This window comes from Betta splendens, chromosome 6 (assembly GCF_900634795.4).
Source record: "Betta splendens chromosome 6, fBetSpl5.4, whole genome shotgun sequence".
NCBI lineage: Eukaryota > Metazoa > Chordata > Actinopteri > Anabantiformes > Osphronemidae > Betta > Betta splendens.
The window spans coordinates 6,494,505-6,512,351 of NC_040886.2; the positions used below are offsets into that span (position 1 = coordinate 6,494,505).

General features: G+C 43.4%; 1 protein-coding gene across 1 annotated transcript; it reads right to left on the reverse strand.

Annotated features, from left to right (window-relative positions):
* Nucleotides 1-29: 29 nt before the first annotated feature.
* Nucleotides 30-16,632, reverse strand: si:dkeyp-19e1.3 (USP6 N-terminal-like protein). The gene is made up of 14 exons (XM_029152540.3): nucleotides 16,328-16,632; nucleotides 8,153-8,226; nucleotides 7,944-8,029; nucleotides 7,779-7,818; nucleotides 7,592-7,672; nucleotides 7,352-7,459; nucleotides 7,167-7,276; nucleotides 5,830-5,878; nucleotides 4,444-4,564; nucleotides 4,155-4,249; nucleotides 3,859-3,924; nucleotides 3,574-3,673; nucleotides 3,012-3,164; nucleotides 30-2,872 (listed from the first exon to the last, which is right to left on the reverse strand). Exons 2-14 carry the CDS (start codon nucleotides 8,216-8,218, stop codon nucleotides 1,584-1,586), a joined length of 2,364 nt encoding a protein of 787 aa, XP_029008373.1. The 5' UTR covers nucleotides 8,219-8,226; nucleotides 16,328-16,632; the 3' UTR covers nucleotides 30-1,583.
* Between the last annotated feature and the right edge of the window lie 1,215 nt (nucleotides 16,633-17,847).

A 17,847-nucleotide genomic window follows, 5' to 3' on the forward strand; every position in this document is an offset into this window, starting at 1 on the left:
CTCTGTGGGAAGGAGAAGACAACAGACAGTTCATGTCTTTATAAAACTCTTTAGTAGCTGCATAAATGCACATAAGCTTTGGTCTGAGTCCTGGCGTCATAAGAAGGTAATGTACAATGGTTGGTCTGTCACATGACTTCATATACTCCTGCTAAACATATGTGTGCATGCCAAGTAGTACTGTAAACCACAGCAGCCAGACCAAAGATCATGAACAACCCATTAAAACAGCCCACATTTCTCAGAATGAAACATTAGAAAACAACAGAATACTGAAAGAACTGCAAAGTCTCTTTGTAATAACAAAGGTCAGTGCTAAAGAAAAACTGATAATCAGAAACAGTACATCCTGTAATATATGGTATAACTGAATGCAGTAATAATATAAACACGTTTGACTATTAGGTCCTTGTACAGTATATTATGGCTCAACTTCCTTTTCTCAAGAACTTAAAATTGACAATGAAGTTGCTGCAATGGCTCTAAAATATGGCTGTGCATAATTATACTTGTAGCATTTGTTCCCGTTTCTCCCTGGTCTGGGGCAGTATAGAACAGTGTGCTAAGGAGTCTGCCCTTGTTTCATTAAGTCTAGCTGACTATGTGCGCTTTCAAACAAGCATTATCTTTAGCGATTTACATCATTACCTGAACTAGTTTCCTCAAAATTCGTCTTGTCCCTGGACAACTTCATGCTTCAAGCAGGTCTGTAACACCTCTGACCACTAGATGGAGCTTTTCTTCTGGCAAGCAAACGTTACACTGAAACTATTTCTTTCAAACTGAAAGAAACTTTAAAAAGCAGCAGAGCACCCACAGAGTACCATCTATTATCTGCTTTAGAGAATCACAGAACCCGTCCAGACGCCGTGAGACTGCAACAAGCTTCAGCATTTACACCAGTAACTACTGCACCAGGTCTTCTTTGCTGTTGGTGCCCACACGTTTAATAATCGCTTTCAACCCTGTCAGATGTCTTTGGTGCAATGTGGTTTAGTGGTCCTTATCAAGTATTGCAGTATTACAGATGCAGTACTGAAACTATATTAAGTCTGACATACTGTTAAAACGTGTGAGCCTGCTCACAGTTGGCCAACAATACAGTATTGAGATATATGTATAGGCTTCAGGTGCTTTTTTATGATGACCTCACTCTGCAGCCTTAAAAGCCCTTGTTTCAGAGTTGCTGCTCAGTGCACTGTGCTCAGGAACAAAACAAAACTAACCGTTAGTCACATTATGGTGAAACATGCTTCTGGTATTAGCCAGACATTACCAGACAGTCGGTCTGGTCTTACACACTGACACGCGGGCGAGTTAATGCACGCTTCTGGTGCAGCAAACAGTAATGGAGACAGCAGCTTAAGTTGCGCTTAAAAGGGTTAACTGCCTTTGGGGGAAAAAGGTGCAAACATCACAGAAGTCTGTACATCAAGAAAAAGTCCCGTAACACACACACACACACACTGAACCAGTGGACATGCTGAATAGCTACTGGCCTTTCAACTCTTGACTAGCTTAAAAAACAAATCAGGGCTTAAAGAGTTCTGGACATGTTGAAAAACATGACTTATGGTATTGCTTCAAAATGTCACAGACTTGGGCAGCTGCTGTCCACCCGGAGGCATTCTGCAAAAGTCTGGGCTGGATCGGACCACGGGCATGGGCCCTACTGCTGGCTGTCCTGAGGGCCTAGAGTGGCCCGGGGGAGACCCAGTATACAGCAATGGTGCTGGGAAAGCAGAATGATCCCTGGGGCCTCTGGAGATAGACTTGGGATAAGTGGGTGAGGTGGTTCTGTGTGTGTCTGAACAGTTGGCAGTGCTACACTGGAAGGGAGGGAGTCTATCAGCAAAGCTAGGTGGAGGAGGGGGGATGATAGAGTCCTCCACCCAGCTGTCCTCTCCTCCATACTCTGGCTCCTGAGGCAGACTGGGCAGAGAACAGGGAACATGGGAAGGGGAAGGAGGGATGAAGACAAGAGGTGGAGGCGGAAGGTCGTGAACAGGGTCATACCCTCTTTCAGGGAAATGCGACGGGCTGCTGTGCATTCGGAGGATCTCCTCAGGGGAGGATGCTAGCAGCCTCTCCAGGTAATGGTCGTCCTCATCAGCCTCAGACAGGTTGTCATACTGGGAGGTGCTGGAGGGTCTTCTGTCTCCTGAGGACATTGGGACATGGAGAGAAACTGGGAACCTTGTTGGCTTTGGAGGGGGTTTGGGAGAAGAAGGCAGGAAAGGTTTTTTCTGGATGAGGTCAAGAGACGTAAGAGGTTTTGGGTGAGGTTTCGGAGATAGTTTTACACGAGTTACATGTGAGGGGGAAGCAGAGCCAGGCTCCATCTGTCCTAGGTGCTGACTGTCCTGAGGCTTTTGCACATCTTGGTGTGGGTAAAAGAAAGGTGGCGGTGGCAGATCTGGAAGGTCCATGATCTCCTCTTCAGACATGGTTGGAATATCCACTGCAGGGGCTTCATAAGGAGGAGGCCAGTCCATAGACCCTTCTTGTATCTGTGCTTCGCGATCCATGAGCGACTCCTTCACTTTGCTGTCCAAATCTACCACAATAGAGGATTTGTCCTTTTTTGGAGGTAAAGGAGGAGGTCTTACAGGAGTAGGAACTCCTTGTGTGTGGACGACAACTGGATCGGGTGAAGGCAGGGATGGCGTGTTTTCCCTGGGCAGGTCTTGTGGTTCTGCAGGAGAAGGCGTCTGGTGTAGGGTGATGCCATCTGGTTGTTGGACATCTGCGTTAAGCTGGTTGTGGGGCTGCAGATTCATTTTGACTTCAACAGGAGAATCCGGCTCCAGGGGAAGCAGGAGAACTGGTCTCTCTTGACCCAGAGGCTTCATTGGCATTTCCTCTGACTTGGCTGAAAAAGGGAATGAACAATAAGGAACAATTAAGGGACAATTGATAGAACTAAAATTGATCAGAAATATATATATATTTTTAATAATAATAAATAATTTTTAATTTCTTATTAAAACCAAAAAGAAGACAACCTGTACCTGGAGGAGGTTGGTCCAGCTTTTTACTACGAAGTTCAGACATAGCAGCCTGCAGCTGTTCAATCACCACATCGTCAGGCAACAGGAAAGAAGCAGCCAGCTGCTCCTGGAGGAATTCCCTCAGGTCCTCTAGCTGAAGCTTCAAAAGGCGCTCTGATTGGAGAGACAGCAATGAGAGGCAATTCAACTCATACTCCAGGCAACACATGTCTGGAGACCCTGACTGTGCAGTGAATGCTAAATAAAAACATATTACATGTGACAGTGCTTGAACATGCAGCTACAGGAACTTTAAAATACCAGGAAAGAAAACACTGGGTCTTTGTGCAAGATTTTAACCAATGTGCTGAGGCACTGGCTGCACAAGCATCCAATGAAAAGTCAGCTGTGGAGTCCTCTCCACAGCAACAGGGCAGTTGCATTATGTAAGTCATTCATTCAGGAGGCAGCCAAGTGAGAGGCAGCACGCAAAGGCAGAGATGCACAGAGTAACACCCACTGGTACAGAGCATGAAGCTGAACCACGCAGCATTCAAGACGGCCCAATCGGCCTCGTACTCACTCCTGTGTAACTTGAGGGTTGTATAAGCCATGGCAGTAAGCATCTTCTCTCCCTCCAAAATGTAGACGTCCCACAGTCGCAGGGTCAGGGTGAAGGGGGTCTGTTATGTAAGACAGCCAGCAGCAAAGGGTCAGCCAAGCTAAATATAATAAAATCAACTCAACCACCAACATGGTGCGTGTTTGAAAGGAAAAGTCAGGACAAGCACTGTCATATACTGATTTACATCAGAGTCTAAATGCTGTTCGATATGAATAGGGAAGATCTGTAGATGGACCGACTCACTCGTTCGATGAAACACTGCAGGAACCATTTGGTGGTGTAAATCCCTGTTGTCATCTGCTCCTTGTCCTGTGGGGCAAATAGTTTCTGTGAGGATTCACAACTCCTCATCTGTCATCTGTTATTGATGGTCCTGGGTCTTGGACTCCCACTAACACTCTGAACACATGTCCTTTAGCAGCATAGATTAAGTAGACAATGAGAAATGCCCTAAATGAATCTGTTGCAGCCGTTGGCCCTCGAAACTCCCGCCGCATTTTTTCAGAGAGCATGAGTCATGCAGATGTGCCGTTACTCACCAGGTGTTTTTTCAGCTTCGGCAGCATCTTGGAGAGGATCAGCTCGTGGTGGGTCTGGAAACGCAGCAGTTTGGGAAATCCCGGGATGAAGAACCCTAGCACAGACAGAAAATAGACCATGAGCAGAACATAAACACTGAGGTGATGGGCACAGAAACATAACATTTGGGGATTAAAAAAAGACCCCCCCCCACCCCCTGTATTTTCCATGTTGTTTTTAATATCAACTATAATTTGTCCAAACATTAGTCAGCTCTGCTTTTGGTCTGGGTTCCTTCCTCTGACTCACCGTGCATGGCGTGCTTGGTGATGGTGAGAAGCTGGGACAGAGCCCAGAAGGCGTCCTCCTCATTCAGGTACATGAGCAAGATGGCAGCGATCTGACTCATCCCCTGGCAGTAGCTCACCTCCTGGTGGGAGGCAGTGAAGGCAGGTTTAGTTCAAATGGACGGGCCAGTGGAAGCAATTATTCATAATGTATCAGAGCACAGACAGACGCAGAGGCTGAGAGATGACAGCAGGGGGGCATCTGAATGTCTAATGAGGCCGGATGACAGTCGGACAGAGGAGATACACACCTACTGCACAAGCAGCCATTATAAACTATTTCACCAAAGGTTGTTCAAATATTTACTCTAACCTAATGTACATTGTCAGTAATTTCATGCCTTCTGCATGACTATCTGCCAAATTGCCTCAATCATAATTCAATGCTTTATACTAAACATTTTGCTCTTGGCAGGGACAGATACACAAAACCAGACACACAATTAGTATCTGTCCATATTAAGACTGACTTATGTGCAGCTTCAACAGGAAGCTCTAACGTGTCCTTTCATGGAAATACAATGAATACAATTAGGTTTATACGGAGGTTTGCATTCTTCTCTAGCTACTATCACAGGGGCAAAAATGACAAGCACAACATCGCTCTCCGCTCTTTCTGCTCCCGCTCTCACGCTGACCCAGTTTCTTATGAACAGTGTGTGAGAAGAGGGGAAAAAGGAAAATGGAATAAGCACATGCCCATTTCCTCTGGCTCAAACACCTCGAACACACAGAAGCTGTCCAGACAAATGGACATGGGCTGTGTCTGTTTAGATGTCTGTGTAGGGTGTGCTGCACTGTAAAATACACTCCAAATAGATGGAAACAATCTAAAAAAATAATGAATACACACAGACAAATATACAGAATATGGAATGTAAAGACATGCATTTACTGCATTTTCATGTGCTGACATGGATATGTTGACGATTAATGTTGTTTCTTTAATCAATTTATCAGAACAGCTGCACTTAGAATTTCTTAATTATATAAAAAGTGTTTCAGATTTAACATGTGCTAAGTACAGCACATGCACTGTCAAAGAAAAACATAGTCTGACACTGTGGACAGTGAGTGTGGATGTGGGTTGACTGCCACACAGCGTTGCTGTACGTTCGGACTGAGACGCATTCATGAATAAAATATTCCACTCAAGGCTTTAAACGCGACCGTGAGCACAGTTGTTTGGAGCGCTTGGCTTGTTCTTCGCTTTATGGAATCTTAACTTTCAGCTGCTGCACCGCTAGTGTGTTGCTTTTGCACTGCGGCCAGTGTCAACAACGCTCCTCCTTATTATGCAACACAAACTTAGGCATGAAGGCATACACGCACATGGAGACACGCTTACCGTGTTGTAGACAGAGTACGCTGCCAGCACGTGAAACAGGGCCTGCTGCCTGGAGAGGGAGCAGAGGAAGCGTCCGTTAAATGAGGATGTGACTCCTTAGCAACAAAGTGAATGCAGCTTGTGCAAAATAAAAACACCCTTAGGCCCTTTGAACATAGATTTCTCTATTATCACATTCCTAAATTATCCCCATCAATCAGCACCAACACATTTTAAACAGCTGCAAATATTTCTGGTGAGGCCAACAAAGCTCGGCTACAGCATGTGTGTGTGTGTGTGTGTGTGTGTGTGTGTGTGTGTGTGTGTGTGTGTGTGTGTGTGTGTGTGTGTGTGTGTGTGTGTGGACAGACACAGACCGAGCTGTGCCGCCAAATGCAGCAGGGTTTAATTTTAACTGATGTGCGCATGTAGAGAACAGTTAGTGTCTACTAGTACTGTGGTGACAGGTCACTGATTTAAAGCCGCTCAATATGCATGTGAGCATTTATAGTTAAATTCAAATCCTGAAAAGATTTTCATCAGTCAAGCTGTTCATGCAGACGCTCTGACTAATGAATGGTGTACAATGTAGCCACGTACATGCGGAGTTGAGGCCGGGGCAGCAGCAGCTTCTGTGGTCTAGGTGATAGCGGATGTCTTTTTTCAAGGCCTTAAATAAATGTCTCACAGACAGTGACAGAGAGGATATCTCCTGTACAGCTGTCGCCTTGCAGGGAAGCAGTGGGCAGACAAGCAGGAAAATGCACTGTTTAGGTGTTTGTATAGTAGTAGTAGCTTTGAATTAAAGGGGAAGTACATTACAAAGACCAATCGGTCTCACACCAAGAGGAATAACTGATGAGCAGCACAGCATGAGATTCCCACAGACACCAAGCTCATCCAGTAACAGTGTTCGTGTTCTGATGGTTCCTAATTGTCTTGTGCAGTATGTATTGGCTTAAGATAACAGTGGGCACTTTTATTCTACACAAGTGTGCTCGGTGTCCGTGCACAGTTATGTGTGATTGCCATTTCCTGTGGGGCTTTGTGCTCTGACAGGAAGGCTAATAAAACACAGAGAAGAGGAAACCACTTGTTTTTGTGTGTGCGCGCGTGTGTTCTGCTTCAGTGTTAAAGTCAATGGGTCACAGCCTGCAGAACCATTGCCAAAGAGGGCAAACCTGGACACGAGGTGACAGAAGTAACGAAAACAAAAACAGAGCTAACATTTGCTACTTCAAGTTCAGGGCAAAAACTGTTCTAGAGGAAATGTAAACTGACAAAAAAAAAGCACAACTAAAAGTTCCTGAACTTATAGCACCACTAAAATACAAGTTGCTTGACAATAATGCACTCACTTTACTCCAAAGCGATCCATGAACATGATGTGGTTCCTAAAGGTTCTGTTTACATCCAGGTCTATCTGTTTGATCTCTGTAGACATGTTACGGGCCTGTCTCTTCATTTTCTGGAGAAAAAGAAAAGCACATAAATAAAAAAAAAAACATATTTCAGCGTTTGTCCCGAAATTTAAGATCCATACCTCATATTTGCCCTTGTTGTCTTCCTTCACTTTGTCTATGTCCAAAAGTAAAGCCCAAGCTTGGCCTCTCAGCTGCAGAGGGATGCCTTTGTACACACGCTTCACCAACTGAAACAGACAGATACACACACATGAATAATGATGTTCCAAAACACAAAAAGTCTTCATCAAAACAACAAATGAAAAATTATGGGCAAAAAATAAAACTAAAAGAACTAAAAGTTCAATGATGTTACACACCTTATCACTATTCTTGTACTTGTCCCAGTTCTTCACCATCTTCAGCCATTTTTCCACTCGCTCTATCTCCTGCTGTTTTTGCTGGGTAGAGGAAAGACACATGTGCATGCGGTCTGTGTGAGGGCACGTACTTGTGTTACTTGTAAAGTTAGAACCTTAATTTGTCTCGCAGCAAAATGGCTCGTACCTTTTCTTCAAGCACACTAGGTGTCGGCAACTCTTTTTCACTGGAGCGGAAATCCACAAAACACATTTAGGACATATGAAAGCAATATCAGGAAACACCATAATGTGATGCAGATAGTGAGAAAGATATAAATCGGGGTTTTCTTTTAAAAGTAGCCTAACTTACTGCAGGAAGCCAAAGCGGTCAGTGACCTTATAGATGCTGTAGTCACCATCCTCCCATGGATCAATGCTGACGCCCTCCTGCCTGCCCTGAAACATCCGCATAGCAAAGCTCTGTTAAAATACTATGTGCAGATACAGAGAGAAGATGAAGAATGCGCTGAACTTATTTTGTTGATACGAACACGTTATTCATCAGCCTCCCAAACATACCGCGTCATATTTAGAGATGATTTCGGCCCGTTCCTCCGCTATCAGTGTGTCTATGTCCTTCTTCATGTCAAAATCTGAAAGAACGGAGGAGAGAGGCCACTAGTCACCATCAAAACTTTTAAAAACTTTTAAACTTTTAAAACATTTAACAAACATGACTAATAAAACTACTGTTGCCCACCATAGTGTGGTTTCACAGAGGCTACCATCAAATCCCTTAAAATAAAAAATAAATGTTAATACGTGGAATGAACACACAAGCCACAAGGTCATTAGAAAGTTTCTGTTAACGTGCCCAGAGCTGTGGTTGACAAAACTTCAGTGTCATTCGGACTACAGCTGCAGAGCACACAATCAGTGTGAAGTGAGAGCGTAGTCATCCTGACGTCAGGTCTGATTCAGTAAACAGTCTGATACGAATGCATGAAAGGCTGGCTTACACCAGATGAGATAGAGGGGGACAAGTAAGAGCAGACCACATCGTAGGACCATAACTGGCCAACACGGATGTTCAACCCCCCCTCTGACCCGCTAAGCCTGCCTCTAGTCTCCCCCGGCCTAATGGGCTCTGGCTGTTTAGCAGTTGTCAAGGCTGAACGATCACACGAGAGCGAGCAGCCTCACCATTTGTCTGCCGGGTCAGCATCTCAGAATGTTTGGCTGTGAATAATATGCCAGCTATGTTCAGCAGCCACAGTGGATGAAAGGGAATGAGTCCTAGGGCCGTCACACTCTTTGAACGTACTTCACTGTGGGCATCAAGATCAAGATTAGGAACCGTCCATTACTGGCAAGCAACCCTCTAGACAACGAGGCCTCAGTTACGCTCTGTTTGAATAATGTCATGTGACATATTCAATTCTTCATAGCATAAGATAGGAGCTTAAAAACTGACAGCTTTATTTTGAAATACAGACTTTCAGACACCACGAGAACAAATGTTGTGCCTGACGTTTGACAGCATTTGGAGCCAGTTGAGGCCCCAGTGCAGCCTGGCGGGACACCTGCTACAGCTCTCACAAAGGCCCTTTAACTTTCCCATGCAAACACTTGTGGGTTTTGCTGACTAGGAGACGTTTTGTCTGAGGTGTGGGACATTTCTCACAAGATAATGTTCATCTCAGTTTTAGAACAATAGACGCACACATGAAAGTACTTTGGAGGAGTAAATCATAAGAGGGACTCATTCAAACATGCAACAGCTTTGTGGGTATTAATCATAAATAGATGTCGAGAAAACAGTTAAGTTTACAGTTATTTATAACAATGAGTCAACCCAAGGTTAAAGGTTCCTCTTTGTTTCCTAAACATACGACTTGGCATTAAAGATGTCAACACTGATACATCCAACTCACCAGGTAATGATTTCTCTAAACCTTTGGATTCAGTCGTCTCTGTCAGTTGTTTGAAAGGTGTTCAGTGAAAGCAGACCCCTGAGCAGGTTTACTCAGCTGTTTTGTGCTTTTCCTTTTACGATTTCTCTCTTCACCTCCATCCCAAATCGGCCTGTTTTAGGTTTTTCAAGACATCAGCAAATATTTCTAAACAGCTGACTAGGCTGCCTCTTTGGTGTTACTTTGACCTGGCGCTAACCTTACTTTTATATAAAGAAGAACAAACTGCCAGACTGGCATTTCACCTAATACACAGGCTACACGGCAAAGCAAAAACATAAAACTGAAATAAAACAAATGTAGGTCCATGTTGGTGCTACTCGGCACCTAGCTTCCTGGCTATAACCACCATTTCACAGATGAGTAGACGTAATCAGATCAAGACGTGTAAAGAGTAAACCGTCATCATGGAAATAAACAGATTTATTTTACTCAGGCCGAAAGTGTGTGAGCTGTCATAAAACCACTGTCCATCCACTGATCCATCTCTTTTGCCCCAAAAGGGCAAAACAAAAAACGCCGTTTACAAGGTTAATTGGTGAAAAAGGTCTGTTGTGCTTCATCTTTAGGTTGCAGCTGCTCACTTCCGGTGTTGAGTCTCCAGGCTCCTGATAGTATTGTGTTGGGTCAGGAAGAAAAGGAAGCGAGTCACCGCCACTCCTTCAACAACAGGTTCAACGAGAACTGCAAAAAGGCTGTGACAACAAGTGGCCTTCCCACCAAAAAAGGGAAAACCCTTCAACTGACACAAGCCCCGAATTATCCAGATGTTTTTAGTCAGCAAGGAAGACATGAGCAACGCCACAGTCACTTCGTCTTAACACCGCTGATACTTCGTTTGAGTTGAGCTGAGTGACTGTCAAAAACACTGTCATATGGTTAGTTAACAGAAGTTCAAAGGCAACAGCACACGGCTGCTTGTGGGGAGGATCACCGCTTTAAACTGACAAGAATTAGTGGGTATGTGCTGTCAGTAAGAGTGTACAAGTAAGAGGATTATTATTATTTATGGGGGAGAAACAGCTAAGAGAGTGAAGTGTGGAGTATTGACACTTAATCGATCTTTTCAACAGTGAGAAAGTCGCAGGTAGGTCAGTTACGAATAAGTGGGTTAGAACCACAAAAAGCTAATGACAGTCAACACGCAATAGAAAAACATTCCCATGAGGCTGGATTTTGATTACCTAGGTGATCTCAAAGTACAACACTTGCGGCCTGAGTGACATCATTTCCTGTTATGACATAGCGCTCTAAATCGAGCCTGTGTATAAAAGCTCTCGGAGCGCGTGTTGTAACCACAAACAAAATGCAAGGCACGGTGAAACACGACAAACTCAGATGTGTAACTAAAGATTTCAAATATAAAAAGGAACATAATTTAATAATCCCATAATTTACCGACCCGTTTTTCACAGGTCCTTTGCCTTAATCCAAAGGCATCTCTCATATATTTAGTCATAATTACCGATAACTACTCAGCAACAAGGAGTTAGGCAGTAGACCCCCCCCACCCCCGTGAATGTACCGAAGCGGAGCGGTCCTGTACTGACAGTTTGGGTTGAGTGGAGCGTGTATGTGTGGGGGCACGTGTGTGCAATAGTGAGCTGTCAACTTGAACTCAAACGGAAACTACATCAGGGTGTGGTGTGGGAGGTTTATATCAGCCTTAATCCTTTCTTCTAAAAAAAAAAAAAAAAAAAAGTCACTGTGGTTGTTAATTGAAAACAGTAAATAACTATCATTACACAAATATTCAGATTTGTCGATAACTTGTGTATGACCACATTTTTATTCTGACTGAGCATCTTGTATACAGCCGGCAGTCAAAACCCTAACCTCAAACTGCTGATGGCGTGATGAAAGAGAAGATGACAGATGTTTAGTTCTCCCCACCACTGGGTGATTAGTCAGTCCTGTTTGGTCAGCCAAAGGCCGCTCTGGCTCCGACATCAGTCGAATTTAAGCCAAGCACTCCTTCAACTTGGTTAACCTCACAGTGCAAATTCCCATACTGTGCCGAACTTCTACATCTGTGTCATGTCCTCGCACTCTTTATTATAAGCTGTATCATCTGCCCCACACATGCCCACATTTACAGCTTACTTTTAAACGCCTATTTAACTTTGTTCTCCTTTTATTTCCCCCGTTTTATTTTTATCATTTATTTTGGTGAACAGTTTCTCTAAAACACAACAAGCATGACAATAAGAATACGCTGCCTTCCCTTGTGTGTTTTTATCCGTGTCCGTTTATGAGCTTTCGCGCACATGGGGGGTAACGAAGAGCAAGCGTATGGTTCCAGTTCCAAAAGGAAGGAGGCTAACAAGCGACCACCTGGCTCCAATTTCCACATGAAGAAGTCTGAAATCCCAGATGGCTCCAGTGCTCCACTTTTCAATGGGTGTCAGCCACACAGTGTGTGCTCGCAGGCAAAATAAAAGGGAAATAGCTGCGCGATGGTCTTTTTACATCGATAAAAATAGATCAAAAAGGTTTTGTGTGCGTTACGTTACAGGAGCTTCGGTGTTAATCATACAGTAGCTCTTCAGGTCCACCAGAATCCACGCTTGCCTTTTGTTGATTCCCTCTAGATATAACATTGATCTAGCATTTTACAAAAAATAAAGACCCTCAGTGACTAACATGTGCCCCACATGAAATCTCAAAAGGCTTAAAAGGAGCGTATGAGGTCCAGATGGAACTTGACAGATAATGCTAAGCTGCACGAACAACTGGAGGCTTTAGGCTGTGGTGTAATTCACAATAATGAGTAACATGTATACAAAAGAAATGCATAGTATTTGCTGCACTGTTTATAGTTTTTATTCTGCGTATGTGCACTACCAAACCAGTAATTACAGATGCTATAAACACCATATGCTCCCACTGTCATTTACACCCCCCGGAGACAAAACATGTTTCAGAGTACCAAAATCAATTTCTGCAGGTGTGACAGCGTGTGGACAATAGCCAATTGTTTGGGTTTCTCTCAGTAGCAGAATTCTAAAATAAGTGACTATTGTCTGGGAAGAAATATGGCAACTGAGAACATATAAACTAGGAAATTAACTTAAAAACACAAAGAAGAACGACAAATTGGGCTGATGAGACACTATCTGCTGGGAAGCATTGATGGCCAGACTCTGAGTCTCTCTGGCAGGAGCAAACTATTTCTTCTCAATCTTGTCGTCTTTTTCTTTTGTATGATGCTCGTGTTTGTTTTTATGCATAGAAAATAGCAGTGAAACTGTGTGACCCAGGAGCTCAACATCCAGAGCACAGACACTGGGGAGAAGCATGTGCTCAGAATAGCTCGTTGGCCCCATGGGGCTGTCCTGTCCTGCTCCACTCTGTATTACCACTGTCACTCTGCCTTATCATTTTTCCAAAGCTTAACATAGATCCACCAACGACTCTCACCATTCCAAGTTATCCAACTGTTTCCCCATCATGCCAAGGAAAATAACTAGCCAGAATTTGAGGAAGGGGGCTTTTTAAGTCCCCTCACCCTGTGTCTGTGAGCCTGAGAACTGTCTCTGGTCACCTGAGGGGAGGGATCGAGTCTAAATATAACAATGACCAGACAAACTTTTAGATGGAAAAGTGGGACAGCTTGAGAGGCCTTGTTTCCCAGAGTGGCAGCACTTTTTCAAGGGGTGGTATGAGGAGGACAGGAATGTCAAGGGAACAGAATTTATAAACACACAACCACAGGACCCTGCAGAGAAATCCACATTCTCATAAATGGATCTTCCTCCTGCTAAGGATGGAGATGCATTACCATCAGAGAAAAGCTCTCATTCAAAATTTAATTAAGTGATGAAACTATTTACTAGATGCTCCATTTAAAACCATCAGCTCAGAAATTGAAATACGTTAAATAATGATGCACGTTTGGAAATACACAGGGGAAATACCCAACATTTAGGGAACTTTTGCAGCCTCACCCTGGGTATCACGTTATATCAAATTCCCCTTATAATATAATTTAATATTTTAATTTTTTTTACATAACAATCCTCCTCCCATGCAAAGGTAACCAAACAGCTAACATGATATATAATGCAGCTCCATGGATTGTTTAGCACTATGATCCCCTCCTCGCCCCACAACATAGCACAACATAGATTTGTACATAACATATTAAATAATTCAGAACACACACGCAGAGCATGTTATTTAATAAACAAGGCCCGGGCAGAGCCAAAGTTGGCTGATATTAGGTCAAAGGACACGCCACTGGCGGTTCGGGTGTCCTAGTTTTCCAGATCAAATCATGTTTACAAGCACAAACACAGAGGATTACAGAACATGCATATGCAGACTAATACGGAGGGAAACGTGTCATTTCATGATGGTTCAACAACAAATGGAGCTTAATTATTTACAGCTCAAACACATTTGAGTGGCATCTAAAAAAGACACAAATGAGAAACAATCATAGTGGGGAAATTCCAAGATAAGCCCAATATAGCCCTTTAAACAAATGCTAAAGAACGAACAGCTATTCGGCTTTTTATTCCATGCAGCCATCACTCGTCCTCCTTTTTCGGCCAATCCAAAGCAACAGTTACAGTCTAAATTTCACTAATGATAGAGTGTGGGTAAAGAATTTGAACAAGTGATAAAACAGACAGAGTGTCCTGGCTCTGGCAGAGGATGAACTATAGCTCTTAACTGTAAAAACCCAAAACATTTTCTCCACTACCTTAATATTCACTTACTAAGTTAAGATGAAGCTTTTAACAGCACTTTAAAATATGTGTCTAACAACTAATCAAACACCCAAATATTTCATTTACAATAAGATAAACAATCATTACGCCAATAGGTTTTTCCGTGGGGGGCTTCCTCCTAATGCAGGTTTGTTTTACTGGATACAGGTATGAATGTTAAGTGGGCTTAGTGTGTGACTGTATGAGTAATACTGGACCTAACTGGAGGAACAATCAATCAGGAAGTCATGGGGCAAGGTCCTCTGATGTGATGTAATCTGACCGCTATTTCTTAAAATTAATGGTATTTACTTATTATTATTATTATGTAAGACATGTAAGGTCTTAACCCTTGTTTTCTAATTACCTTAAGGTGACTTTTGTTGTGAAGTGGTTCTATATACATTAGAATTGAAAACAGAATTAAATTGAATTAATATTTTCAATACAACTGACACAACGGGCCTTTATTCCCTTTTTAGGGCTGAGAAAAGGCTTCACTTTCTCGCGTGTTTTCTAACACTGGTGTGCTTGGAGCCCTTTATTGTCTGCCATAAAGCCGCCATTCAGGCAGACAAAACAGCCATTGATGCCTCTCCACTGAAATAATATTATCACACCAGAGAACAATGCCGATTGATGACAGAACCTTTGATCGACGTTATATTTGGTATCAAGATATATTATTATTAATACGATTAATTGAATTTCCATCTGCTACTTTGTTGACTAAGCCAAATTATTGCTTGTGATGCTGGTCTAACAAAGAAAAGTAATGATTAAACATAAGCAAAGACTTAATCACCAACAAACATATCAAAATAAGAGCTCACATGCTGTGTTTCACACGTGGCTGTTTCTTCTGTGGGAATCGGATACTTATTAAAGGGCACATTCACATGTCTGCAAGCTTTCTTACAGGGCACACTGAGCACTTTTAAGGTCAGACTGTGCAGCTGAAACCAAGTTTTAAACAACAAGCTTTTACAATAACAGCAGCAAAACCTCTTATGTGTTGTAACGTTATAATGAGGAACATGTCAATATGGAAGCATCAACTTTGAAATGCCCTAATGCGTAATCACATACATTCTTGGGCATGAATCAATGACCGTGCATATACAAAATCTGGAAAAACAGCAAAAGATAATGCACACTGGCTTTTTTATATGCACATCTGCTACTTGGTTACTACTAGGTTAGACTTGAAACAACTACACATGGGTGGGGACCAAATGAAAGTAAAACAACGGGCAAAAGACATCTGGCAGAGTATGAGAGCCCGATTCCTGCTGGAGAGCTCCACACTCAGACTGTCTGTACCCTCCTCCTCTCCATGTACAGTATGAAGCACTTAGAAGCCCAGTTAACCATCCAGAGGGGACCGTGACATGACACAGACACATTACTGGCCTACTTCCACACTACTGCTGATGCTCCGAGCGTCAGCAGCCCGCGTTGTGTGAAGCAACGTCCGTTTCATACATACACAGAAATATAAAAATCAAAATGACCGGTTAGTTCCTGAATTTGACATTGTGAAAGAGGCAAATGCTAAAATGCACTGCGAAAGTCAGCGCAAAGAAGCAGTCAACAAACACGCTACTGTTTTGGGGCCCGGACGACCAGAGCACGAAGAACCCAACACAGACGCGTGTATCGGGCTCTCGTGTCATGTCGCTGCTGGAAAGCCGCAGAAGGGTGATGCAAAACCTGAAATTCCCCGAGACCAGCGCTACTTCACTGCCCTCGCCGCAGAGGGTTGCAGCCATCCACTCTTACAGTAAATAGCCTCTGTTCCTAGAATAAGATCCTGTTCACCTCCGCGTGCACGCGGAGGAAAAGCTAATCTTCATTCACTGCTGTAACGTCTCGCGCTGTCACAATGAATACGGAACGTCGCCGTAGTGTTTTGTAGTGTATTGGACAAGTTGTACGCGCGTAAACGGGCGCGATTAACTGTTTATGGGGCCACTCGCGCGGTGATGCGCCGACAATAGCTGGTGACAGTAAACGGCCGAAGACGCTAACGTTCACTAATCATCAAAACCGTGGCTCGCGCTTACCTTTTGACGACACTTTCCTTCTTCTGCTGCTGCTGCGCTGTACCTACGGGAAGGAACTGCATCCACTATTCTCATTCTCCCCCCCTCGCTGTTCACGGGGAGCCGTCACCTAACGCTACGAGTCGGCGACTTGTCGCAGACGGTCGACTCGCCTCGCGGGAAACTGACGCTGGTCAAACGCGACTCTCGCCCCCTCCTCAGACCAGCTCCTCATGCCGCGCGAGCTGGCTGGCTGTCTGCAGCTGTCTGCCAGGCGGAGGCCACACGGTGTTCACTGACAGCACGACGCACGCGCGCCATCCGCGCGGCGGGCGGGAGGGAGGGAGGCGCTCCTCTCGCGCACCGAAAGTTTGAGCGCGGGTTCCGTGTTTGCCGGGCAGGAACTGATCTGAAAGACGGTGCGCAGACTTCATTAATTCTTAATTCGAGTATTCCGTGCTTCTAAAGTTATTTTGTTTTTTTATAATTTATTATAGATAGTTTAATTAATCTGTTTTATACCTTTGCATTGGCTGATGCTCATTTAATAGTATATAGTTAATAGTATAGTTTGTTTGACTGACAGTTTGACGCATTCACTGTACCTGACAAACGTCTATTTTTTTTTTTTCATTTTTTTAAGTACGTTTGTGTAAGTAAATTTATTAGATGTGAACCCCATTTGGCAAAATTTGTCAGCTTGCGCCATCTGTTGGTCGAACAGGTAAAATGTGTCTGATGTTTGTTGAACACATGAAATCTGAAATTGATTTACATCCTGGTGTAAATCAGAATAAGATGCAAATAAGATCTGTGGTTTTGTGTATGTTAGCTCCTGTGCTTTCCCAGCTAAGACAAATAAGACAAATCACCCATCTGCTGTAGAAATCTTTTATTTGTATGGTTTATATATACATATTTATATTCAAGCCTAAAAGGCTGAAAACCTAACATTAACGTTAGCAGCATTTGTTATTTTGTTCACCATTATTGTATAATTTGTGGATGTGAACGATAAACCCATGAAAATAATGATTGTTTGTTTTTAGTGTAGAAATTTTATGTTGTTTTATATTTGACCATGTATGATGTTGGCGGCTGATTCATTATGATGTCACTGGCTCTGACCGTGCTGCCCCAGCAAATTGTTATTGCACACATAAAATACCTCACCTTCCTCAAGAAGTAAAGTCTACTCTGTTCCTTCCTGTAGGCAGCCTCTGTGTTGCATTTCAAGTCCTGCCTGTTTGCAAGGTAAACTCTCAGGTATTTACACCTCTCCCCTGCTTTCACTCTCCTATCCCAGAAGGCAGAGAGTGTAAAGTCTACAACCATTTCATTCACACTGGGGTCGGGTAATTGTGACATCACACCTTTATTCATCAGGCCTCCCACCGCTGCAGAGTGAGGTCTTCTGTTGACAGACACTGTTAGATTTCTTTAGATGCAATGCAGAACATCCAACCCTGTACTTATTTATACCAGATGAATATGTAATCAGTGTATCAACAAAGTAGGCGTCACTGACAAAAATTCACCAG